The sequence below is a fragment of the Amia ocellicauda genome, chromosome 20 (assembly GCF_036373705.1).
Source record: "Amia ocellicauda isolate fAmiCal2 chromosome 20, fAmiCal2.hap1, whole genome shotgun sequence".
Classification (NCBI taxonomy): domain Eukaryota; kingdom Metazoa; phylum Chordata; class Actinopteri; order Amiiformes; family Amiidae; genus Amia; species Amia ocellicauda.
In genome coordinates this window covers 7,717,856-7,728,992 of record NC_089869.1, presented here as the reverse complement: position 1 = coordinate 7,728,992, position 11,137 = coordinate 7,717,856, and the positions used below count along the sequence as shown (strand labels likewise).

Here is an 11,137-nt window from a genome sequence, read left to right as displayed (position 1 = left end):
AGTACAATGCACATTTCACTCCTCCATCACTAAATCATAAATCCAATATATATTCAACCTGTCTCTATGCATGTTCTATCTGTAAAGTCCATTGCTGAGTCAACCTTTTTTCCTTGATATTATGTCTTGGATACAACAGCTTGAAAACATGACTGCCATCTAGACAGTGCATGGTCTGGTAATGAAGGAGACATTTAATCTGGCCCACATTGAAATCTATATTGTACACCATTGTTCTTCAAATCCATTCCTTGAGGGAGACATTTCTGGTTTTCAATCCACCCAATTAGCTGAGGTGAGCCCGTCAGACATTGATTCCCAAGTCTGAGTCATTCTCCTGACTAAAGAAGCTCACAAACTACAAGGATACTGGGATTTAAGCAGGACAATTAATGCAAGACATGGGTAGTGCTTAACAAATACAATGCAACTTCATAGGGAAAGAAAAAAAATCTTATTGGTAAAGAATGCCATTTAGGCATATACATGCATTTATATGGTTATATGCAGGTCTGTGCAATTCAAGAAAAGTCAGTCGAGTTGTATTTAGATGACAGTAAACCAATCCATAACATGTGCCTTTTGTTTCTACTTCAGATGTCAGCCAAGTTCACTGCAGGGAGTTGAATCAGTTGGAAGTTCAGCTGAGGTGGTATCACAAAGTCTTTTCTTTATTAACGGCAACTTTCCTTGAGTTGGGGCTTTTTTATGTAAGTAATTTCCAATCGCCCAATGCTCCTCTTTAGGTATTTTACCCAAGGTGGAACAACTATAGCAATTGCACTGCCAAACTGAAAATGTGCCTTGGCAGAAGAAGAAAAAAGAGCAAGCAAGCATTTTTCTTTAGAAAAATATACGTGGAGAATAACTCGTTTTGTGAGGACTACCAAATCTTAGATTTAATCCAGTCAGCAAACTTGGTGACTCTGGCATAGACGCCTGGTTTGTTTTTCAGCCCGCACTGGTCTCCCCAGCTCACGACTCCATAGATGACATGAGTCCCATTCTTCTCACAGGTCAGGGGGCCGCCCGAATCCCCCTGAGAGGCAGAGGATCAAATCAGTGATGTTCTTCAACTCTGATAAGACATGGTGACAGACAAACCCACCAAGAGAGAAAACCCTCTCGGATTCCACTACGAAAGGTCATATTTCTTCACAATCAAGCCGTATAAGAGAAAATAAGCCTTGCTGGGGCATCTGAGCAAGTAAGAGAAATGTAACTTAAAACAGCCAACCTTGAATGAAAGTATTGTTGAAGTGGTTGACTGATACTCACCTGGCAGGAATCGGGTCCACCTTTCAGGTTCCCGGCACAGAACATGGAGTCATCCAGGACATCTCCATAGACATTTGTGTCCTTGCAGCTTTGCTGGGAGATCAGTAGCACCTTGGCATCCAGTAGTTGATTAGAACCATGATCTATAAGAGATACATACAGTATTATATATATTGTAACAGTGTGATACATCTTCAACAAGCACATTCTTTCAGACAGGAGGCATCTGTACTAATACAGAGGAAATGGCCAGCAATAAAGGGAGTATTAATGACCTGTTTCTGTGGCACCCCAGCCAGAAATGGTACACTCTGTCCCATCTTCAATCGGGCCATCAGGCATGCAGACAGTTTTCACGTGCTTTGTTTCTTTTGCACACGTGCCATTGACTGGTTTCAGTTTGAGCAAAGCTAAAGAAATCAAGGATACAGCAATACATATTACAAGCAGGTGCATACAGCCGTTTAATTTTGTGATTTATTCACGTACGTTTCTGCAAGCACCATAAAAGTTACCAGAATATATATATGGGGGGAACTTACCAATATCATTATAGACAGCGTTTAAGGTTTCTGTATAGTTTTCATGAACTATGACCTGTTCAATGTCAAATGTCTGGTCATATGGCTCTGCTTTTTCAATATCCAGACCTCCCATAACCACTTTAAAAAGAGATGCTGGCCCACTGTAAAATAATAATTGTAATAAACAACATAACAACAACAAACATAGTACATACATGACATCTTATGCTGGGAAAACTGTTGTAAGAGACTTGGAATCTGACTTGGAGACTTGGAAACACACACGTATGCACACATACACACACACATAGTAAGCTCTAGGCAATAGTGTCTCAACTTGGTAGAAACAGGTACCTACATTATACAGTGGCCTGCTGTCAAAACCCAGCAGGATTCTAATAAGACCCCTCCACACAAATGGCTTGCGGGTCTCAGCCCCAAATGCTTATTGGTTTGAAGAGACACCTGCCAGGGGTGCGCCCCTGGAATAGACTTCCTCCCGCCGTAAATTCTGCCCAAAAATCTGGTAGGCTCTGGTTTCCCACAGGTAGCAAACATCTTGGTAGGCTTTACTGTTATTGTATTGTTTGGGGGAAGGCTAGTGGCTTCTAAAGTTGTACGTTCTGCAATTCAGACATAAAGCCAAGAGTTTAGTGCACTCCTGTAGCATTTGTGCTTCTTCCGCCAGTGAGCGATTACATTGTTGTTTGTATTGAATTTCTGCAGCATGGTTTATATCACACAGGCGCTGCAAAATATATCAGTAGCATTCAATTAACAAAAAGCATCAAATACAATCTGTCGGTCTTCTGTCTGCTTTTTAATGCTTGAAATGTGAGCCACATTCTTGTCACGTCAAGGATTAACCACTTATGAATACTTTTAAATTCCTGTGTAATTGTACGGCTCTTCAATTGTTTCCAGGCGCCTCCACGGATTGTAAATCAGTACCTGTTGTCGGAGCAGTGTGGCATTTTCTCACGTCGCAATACCGCCATTTCAGTGTGTTTTCCCGTTTGACAAAGCACCAGGGCTTGATGTCATGATCTGGGTTCCTAAGTGGAGAGTGATTGGAAAAACAGGTGTGAAAGCTGCCATATCGATATGTAGAAAGTTGCTCTATTTCTATACACGTGAAGAATGGATTCCATTACGTTCAAATTCAAATTAATTACTGTATTTATTTGTCCTACTTTAGCTAGTTTTCAGATAACAAAACCAAAAAATGGGAAACAGAAAAATGTCCATAATATGATATCTCAAGCATCTCCTAACTCGGCGACTGACAATAAAGGTCAACATTCTGACCTGCAATATCTGTGGCTCCCAAGTCCATCTTTTTTTCCATACTCCTTGAATATATTCAGACCTTCTTCAATAACGAAATATGAATTCCAGTACAGGCAGTCTGACCCTTCCACTGACTGGCTCACAAAGCCTCGATAGGATTCACCGCGTCCTTCGTAACAATCGTCAGGGCCTTAAAACACATACCAGATACATTAATATCACTTAATAATGTCAGAACATACATACATTAGACAAAACCACTTTGGATTGTAAGCCTTTCTTTAGTTCTTTGTTGCACAATTGTAACAATTTTAGAACAGCTTTTTTTTTTCAAAATGGAAAATGTCGGCTGGCAAATGCAGCAAGTGAGGTAACGTCCTCAGCTCCTTTTAAATACTGACCACCTAAGTTAATAAATGTGTTAACTGTGATGTCCAGCACCTGTACTTTCGAGGTGTCATCTTGCATTTATTGTATGTGTCTGGTTAAGAGGCCACTATTTGGAGGCGTTGCTATATTTTTATAGTTTTCGGAGAAAGGTGATGTCACAACAAGAAGTTGCCTTGGTGACAGGGTAACATGGGTAACAATGATTGAAGGGGGGGATTTGTAGTCAGTTTTTCAAATTTTTAATATCACCCTTTTTATCGATTTTTGTTTTTATTGCATTTATTTTAACTAGTCATGAGAGAGAGAGAGAAAGGGAGAGAAACGGGGAGGAGGGGGTGTGTTTAAAATAAGGCTATAGCACAATTATTTACGTGTTATATTTTACAAAGTAAAGCAGTTTATACATAGTATATTAAACTAAAAATGGGAAATACATCTTTTACTTGTTACTTTATAAAAATAACGAGGCCTGTAAAAAAATATAAATTTAGAAATGGAAGATTAATACAATGAAATGTTATTGTCTGCTCTTTTATCTGACCTATTTATTAATTGTATTCTACTGTGTGAAAAAACTGCTCTTTGGGGCATCTTTTTAAATTACACTTCAATATTCTTCCTTTAACCGAAGGGGACTTGTGTGGGGTGGTTTCAGTATTTGTTAAATATTCGATTTCCCTTATATACAACATTAAATAATGGTGGCATAGTCAACTGATAAAAATCTAAATCAAAAGAGATAGTCCGTATGTAATATCTAAGTGGATATGCAAATTGGTGATGCATTGTTGCTGGTGATGAAATGTACCTCTTGATTAAATGAGTGTGAAGAACTGTCCGTGATGAAATGTCGTAGACCTGTGGGATGCACTTGTAAAGATTTAACACTGTTTACCAATTTCACAAAACGTCCCCTTGAATGGCTTCGGGCAGGTGCAGGAGAATGTTGACATATTTCTCCCCTTGTGACACACTCCTCCATTCTTACAAGGACTTGGGTGGCACGGGGAGGCTATTGAACAAAGGAGAGACAATGATTAAGATGGCAAATAAGAGAGTTTCAGAAAATTGCTTTGTTTGTGTTTAAATGCTTGTGGTCACACTCAAAACAAATGTAAAGATAAATATGTAAAACCATACCCTAATCTGAATATATACTCCTGATGCTTGGACAAATAATTAAAGAAGTATGTGTCAACATATTACATGTATATACATACAAATACAGTCAAGTGGAGACATCTTGGGGAGGCCTTCATCCAGCAGTGGACCGATAAATGCTGCTGCTGCTGATGATGATGATGATATACATACACACGTATACATATATTCTTAAAATATTTGTTTTATCATTTACTTACATGTTCTACATTTAGGCGGCTTAAAAGGTTCTTTGCATTTGCATTCATGGTAAGGAGGTGTTGTGGTCAACACACACTCTCCATGCCTACATCTTGACCCCCTACAGAAGTTGTGAACTGGAAGAAATAAAGAAGAAAACATAAATCCACAGAATTTAAAAACAACACAGACACAGGTAAGAGATTGGTTTTGAAGACGGCACCTTTCTGACAGTATCTTCCTTTGAAGGGTTCCTTGCACTTGCATTTGTATCGGCCTCTCTTCATTTCACACACCCCATTGTTCTCGCAAGGGTTAGGGTTACAAGAACCTGAAAATAAAACTCAACTTATAAAAATAAAAGGTGTAAGAGACATAAGGATCTGGCGGTCCTGTGATGAGTTTGTCTACCATAATTGTACAACGTTTTAGTTTTGTACTGTGTAACATTCAAGTGCCTTCTTCACCGTTATTTTTGGAAAGACAGACAGGAAGCAAAATGGCTTCATAGCAACTCCAACTCTGTGGTTACAGACCTACTTTGGAAGTTGTTCGGTACCTGTTTTCGATTTGCCTGCAAAACAACAAAAGACAACATACCCCTCGCTTCAAAACCAACATGTTAGCCCCACAGGAAGTTCACAGGAGAATAAACACAACAAAATCTCACTTGTAACTGACAGGGTGGAAAACTCGGATTAATACCATGTTTCTAGGACCATGAGGATAATAATTAAGGCAAGACGACGGTCAAATAGGGAATATAGGGTGTTCCATAGGGGCTGGATAGGAGAAGGGCACAGGATGCAAGCATTGAAACTACATCTAATAATGGAAGTTCACGTCTATGACCAATACTGTCATAGTCCTTTACCTGCAGTATCACCAAGGAGTTTGTAAAGCCAGTCGAGACTAATTTCCTCAATTTCTGGATGATCGTCTGATTCATCATTCTCCTCATTCTCGAGGAGTGCTGAACAACAGAAAACAGCAAAACGTTCTTTTGTAAAAATGACATCTTTGTGGACAGCGGGGGAACAACAGCAAGATTAAAAGGAAAGCAGCAATGTAATATAATTGCATTTCACTTGTGACTTATATTAGGATCACTTTTTTTTTTTAATTTAAACTGTGACTTACAATCCTCTTTCTAGCACCAATTTGGCTGAAGACATTTGAGAACAATGGCTTGGACATAACATTTGTTTGGGATCAGTTGGAAGTCAATAAATGGCATGGGATGATGTAAACCTTTTCTCTCATAGTTCTGTGTCAGTACTATAATTAGATAGATAATTCCATACAAAAACTACTTACCATCAGTCAAACCTTTTACGAAATCTAGAATGCCAGCCTGCATGAAAATATGAATGATTTATTATCGTCTGCTTTCTAGGTTTTGAGAAAAACACAAACCTTTGTTATGCACTACACACTTTTATTTCTGTGGTGATATTTAACTAAATACGTGAATTATGTCAATTGAAATCTAAATCTAAATATTTATAAAAAATAAATAAAACAAATCACAAAAAAGTCTTAAGGGTTGCAGACTTAAAGGGCTCATTTTACCTGTAAAAGGAAGGAAGTTATTATAATAAAATATTTTATTTCAAAAAGTTGGTCTCCCAGGTTACATGTACATCTACAGGGAAAAAATAAAAAATACTCCACACAATTTAGAACCAAAAAGATTCAGATAATATATTTACAAAGTGCATTGGAAGCATTTTGTTTTGTTCGTATAATCAACAATTAGACAACGATCATAAACAAATTTAAACATTAGAAAATAGAAAATGATTTTGCTATACTTACAGAGGTAGGAGGAATCAAAAAAGTAAAAACTATCAGACTGAAGCACAGAATGCCTATTTTATTAGCCATTTTAAATGGTTTGTGCAGCTTGCAAAAAGAACCAAACTGCCACAGTACCTTAGAGTAGGCACGAGTGCTTTTCTACTTTAACCTTTGATATTTTAAAGTTACTGCAGTCATTCGTCTTCCTCGTTGATCTTCATTATCTTCAGCCAATCAGTAGTTTTTCAAATACTGGCTAAATGGGTCAATGACCCGAGACTGATAAAATAAGCAAACTCACCCGAAATGTAGCTGGTTTAATGAAAACACCTCTTTGGTCCATAAAGAATTTTGCTTTTTTGTGAGCTTAGTGTATTATGTAATAAAACAATGACAGGACTGTTTAAATGTGTTTAAACTGCAACATAGAAATGTAGAAGAATTTTGAATAACACATTTGGTTAAACAAAAACAGGACTTTGGAAAAATGAACCTCAAATTAATGATTTTCTTTTGGCTAGATGTCCAACAAAGGCAATATGAAGGATAGTTCATAGTGCAGAGTTGGAAGCCAGTGACATACATGTCAAGTAAACAGACAAGAAAATAGTCTACCTTTGTATGCAGATTTAAAATTGTACTGGGAAAATATTAGAAAAAACTGGATAGAATCCTTGGATCTCTTAGTTATTAATGGACACCAAACAAGCATGATGGGTCGAATGGCCTCCTCTCGATTGTAAACTTTCTTATGTTCTTAACGGGGCCTCTTGTTTTGTTTTGTCAATAAGTCTTTGTTCAATTTTCTCTAAATTCTGATGCTGAACTGTAATTCTCACCCATCTTCAGCTGTTTGAAATCTATGGACAGGCAAGATGGAATAAGATGTCAATAAAATGAACACAGTCAGAGGAAAGAAGAAAAAAAAATCAATGCTTTTTTTATGTAATATCCCAAGATATCTGGAAAAATAAAGCCTAATTTTGCCATGTAAATGTATTGCAATGTGTCTGCAAAACAGCTTAGCTTCTAAACACACACGTTAAACCAAGTTAAACCAGTCAGCTGGAGTTTTATTCAAAGCACAAGGATAAAAATATACATTTGTATTTTTTACAAGTCTTTTATAAAACATTATCATACAGTTTTGTTTTCAGTAGCGTGCCAAATGATGAAATAATGCATCCCATTTTCACAAAGATAAACGGTTGTTACAAGATATTGTGGAGGTTCCTGGTCTACTCTTGAAGAAAAGCACTTTCTAAGACCCAAGAAAGCAAAAGGATTTTCTTTGAATATACCTAGCTTAGCTTTCTTCCTAATTTTCATTCAAAAACAGGAATGTCCTTTAACACCTCATGCTTCTTCACTGTTAGTCATGGACATTTTAAATTATCTATGAGAAGGGTGATAATCACACAAAATGCAATCATAATCAATACCAAATTCATAGTGTGTGTGTCGTGCTTAGAGGAATCACACAGAACATTAAAAATGGTCACGGCCTCCATTGAGCAAAGCAAAGTGTTTTGTTCTTACCAATGGAAGTATCATCTTCTTTAATGAGTTTCAGCTTCTTTTGATGGCTACTGCAGCAGCACATATAAATCCCCAGTGAGGCAGTACTGTATTAAATGTAGTAAAAATAAAACATATATATATATATATATATATATATATATATATATATATATATATATATATATATATATATATATATATATTATATTAAAAAAAAACAAAAAAAAAAACACAACATTCTTGAATGCTTTGGAGACGTGCAATAAACTGGAGGCAGAGAGGAAGACTGACTTTGAAACAGCTCAACATTGAAAACCAAACCTGCCGAAATGGATGTCAGCTGAACTGCTTTATTCAGATGAGAAAAAACAAATCACTTGACACTGAAGTGAACACATTCTCAGTTTGCAGCATAGATATTTTGGAAATTAAACATTATGTCTGACAAAGCAAAATCCACTGTTCTGCCAAATGCCATCTTCACCAGACTTACAGTTGATAACCAAAGCCTGGTTTTGGCAAAAAAAAAAATACAGACAGGATTTGAATCTTTAGATTTTTAACAACAAAATATGGAATATTCTGCAAAAATATTTTGCATTTTTGGCATGCTTAAAACATATTTTGTGGGATTCGCTTTTCTTAAGCTTAGGCTTAAAACCAGCACCTGGTTCTGCACTTTTTCGGTTCCTCTTCCAACTGGATCAGGAGAAGAGGAACAATTTAAGCCACGAGTGTAACTTCATGGCTTAAAGTATCTCTTGATAGAGTACATTACATCTGCTTATCTAAGGCTTAATTCAGAGGCCAACAGAAGAAAAGCATCAGTGCCCATGTGTATTGTACCACTATGCATTAACACTGTGCCAAATTCTCAGATCCCCTTCCACCTGGTTCCTGGCGTCTGGTTAAAAGCCACAGCCTCCGAGACGTCTGTAGAACAGCAGGTTACTTAAGTGCACAAGTTGATGTTATTTACTAGGCTCGATCAACTGTGTTTCACGACTTTTACTACTGTCACCAACCAGAAGACGGATTTCCTTTTGGCAAGCCCTACCTCTCGAACAATCTTTAATCCAGTGTTTCACTCTCTTGTACATTACTTATGCGTTCCTCGCTATTCATGTAAATCACAAGTCCATGGATCTATGTTTGCTCAAACATGCACCAATGACCTGGAAACTGGTGAAGTATTTGTACATTTTCAATAACTGCAGAAAATGAAAGGTAACCATTCTTATAAATGATGCAAATACCTGGTAAGAAAGCTGACAAATAAAAGCACAATCCCTTTTAGATTTGTAAATTCACTATTTCCACACTTGTACTTTGTTCTGTGTATCGTAGTTTTGTAACACTGGTGAGTTTCCAAAATAACAGCTTACGGAACTCCAATCCCAAACCAAACCAAACTCGAGGTCTGGCTCGGCTTCCGGTGGCGTCCTCGCGCGAGTACGGAGGAAGATACGCTTCAAAAGATACAAATGTCGAAGAACTATAAATATATCATCTGTTGTATAGTATCAGCAGCACTGAAAGGTCCCAAGAAGCACTTGCAACTCCAAGGAGAAAAGATTCTCTGTATAAATAAGGCACCAGTCCTGGTTGGTAGTTTGATTCAGTGGCTCTTCCCACTGGCTGGCTCTTCAGGTGTACTCTGATTTTCTGATGTAATTGGACGGGACGTACCCTCGCCTGCCCTCCACCTCGCCCAGCCACCACTCCTCGTTGCCATTGAGGTCGTGAAACTCCAGGATCTTCACTCGCTGGTGGGCAGATATGCTCAGCTCGTTGGCACAGCGGGCGCTGAAGGAGTAGATGGCATAGTAGATCTGGAAGACAGAGAAAGGTTAAGCAACCAAACTCCAAAGCAACCTTTTCTACATCCTTTTCTTTAGTCACAATAAACAAGAGACACACATACCTGATTCCCATCGGACTCGCCCTCTTGTTCTGGGCAATTTTCCAACAGATACGAAGATGTCCTCTGGTACGAGAGCCCGCAGTCCCCATTCCTGCGCATCACAGAGCCGAAGGCCACGTCTGATTGGCTGTACCTGTCCACCTGAGCGCCCCCCTGTGACAGATCCGCGTGGAGGGGTTTCTGCGAGGGGTAGGAGTCCGTTTCTGACGCCGAGTCCGAGAGGTCCTTGTGATTGCTGCTCGTCTGGCTCGGCGACTGAGTCTCTCGGTTGTTGGCCCGGCGGGAAGAGGAGATCTCCTGGGGGGTTGAGCGGGCCGAAGCCTGGGAGTCCCGTGGTGCCACGCAGTCTGGGCCAGACTTCTGGGCCTGTGAGGCGGAAAACGTCACGGCCGTGCACTCCTGGTTGAAGGTCAGGGTGCTACTGCTGTTCTGCCGCGAGAAAACCGGGGAGGAGCCCCCGTAACCCGACTCGTTTGAGGAGTGGCTGCCTATGGAGACGTCTGATTGGCTCCTCCGTGGATTGTAAGGCTTCAGAAACGAACTGTACATGAAGCCCTTAGCAACTGGAAGCAGAAAGAACACAGCTGGGTCAGTGTGGGGCAGTAGCTGGGGCTCTGAGCAAAGACACTATACCCAGAACTAAATTTGAAGGCAACAAACTATGGAACATTTATTGTAAAAACTGAAACCACAGATTTGAAACACAAAATGGCAACACTTTCAATTTAGTAGCTGTTCAAAATGGATGTGTGTTGCATTCAGGAGATATCAAACAAAGAATGGTTGTAACGTACCTCCATTGTCTATGAGCCAGCGGTTCTGACTGCCCATGGGATCCTGTTGCTTTATGACTCCCACGATATCTCCCTCCAAGATGGACACATCTAGCTCCTGGGCAGCGTTGTAGTTCCTCTCCGCCTGATACAGCTTCTCTGGGGGATACTTCGACAGCAGACTGGCTCTGTGCTCCTCTGTCTGCAGCACATAGTTGGGCTGGAGACAAACAAGTGAGACAGAGTTGATTTGAGGACAAAGGGAGATGTTTCTCCAAGTTGTAGACTCTCTATCA

The 11,137-nt window shown here is 39.2% G+C and overlaps 2 protein-coding genes across 4 annotated transcripts in view; both read right to left on the bottom strand.

Annotated features, from left to right (window-relative positions):
• Positions 1–435: 435 nt before the first annotated feature.
• habp2 (hyaluronan binding protein 2) lies at positions 436–6,802 on the bottom strand. The gene is made up of 13 exons (XM_066692838.1): positions 6,642–6,802; positions 6,141–6,177; positions 5,698–5,796; positions 5,047–5,154; positions 4,844–4,960; positions 4,378–4,494; positions 3,111–3,282; positions 2,754–2,857; positions 2,161–2,425; positions 1,821–1,963; positions 1,554–1,688; positions 1,279–1,421; positions 436–1,039 (listed from the first exon to the last, which is right to left on the bottom strand). Exons 1-13 carry the CDS (start codon positions 6,708–6,710, stop codon positions 884–886), a joined length of 1,665 nt encoding a protein of 554 aa, XP_066548935.1. The 5' UTR covers positions 6,711–6,802; the 3' UTR covers positions 436–883.
• Positions 6,803–7,675: 873 nt separating this feature from the next.
• dnmbp (dynamin binding protein) overlaps positions 7,676–11,137 on the bottom strand; it is a 48,751-nt gene continuing 45,289 nt past the window's right edge. For all 3 annotated transcript variants that reach the window (XM_066692726.1, XM_066692727.1, XM_066692728.1), the window contains 3 exons: positions 10,863–11,061; positions 10,069–10,631; positions 7,676–9,976 (listed from right to left, as the gene is read on the bottom strand). In XM_066692726.1, coding sequence (XP_066548823.1) covers positions 9,791–9,976; positions 10,069–10,631; positions 10,863–11,061 — 948 coding nt within the window. In that variant the 3' untranslated portion in view covers positions 7,676–9,790. The remainder of the gene's footprint in view (positions 9,977–10,068; positions 10,632–10,862; positions 11,062–11,137) is intronic.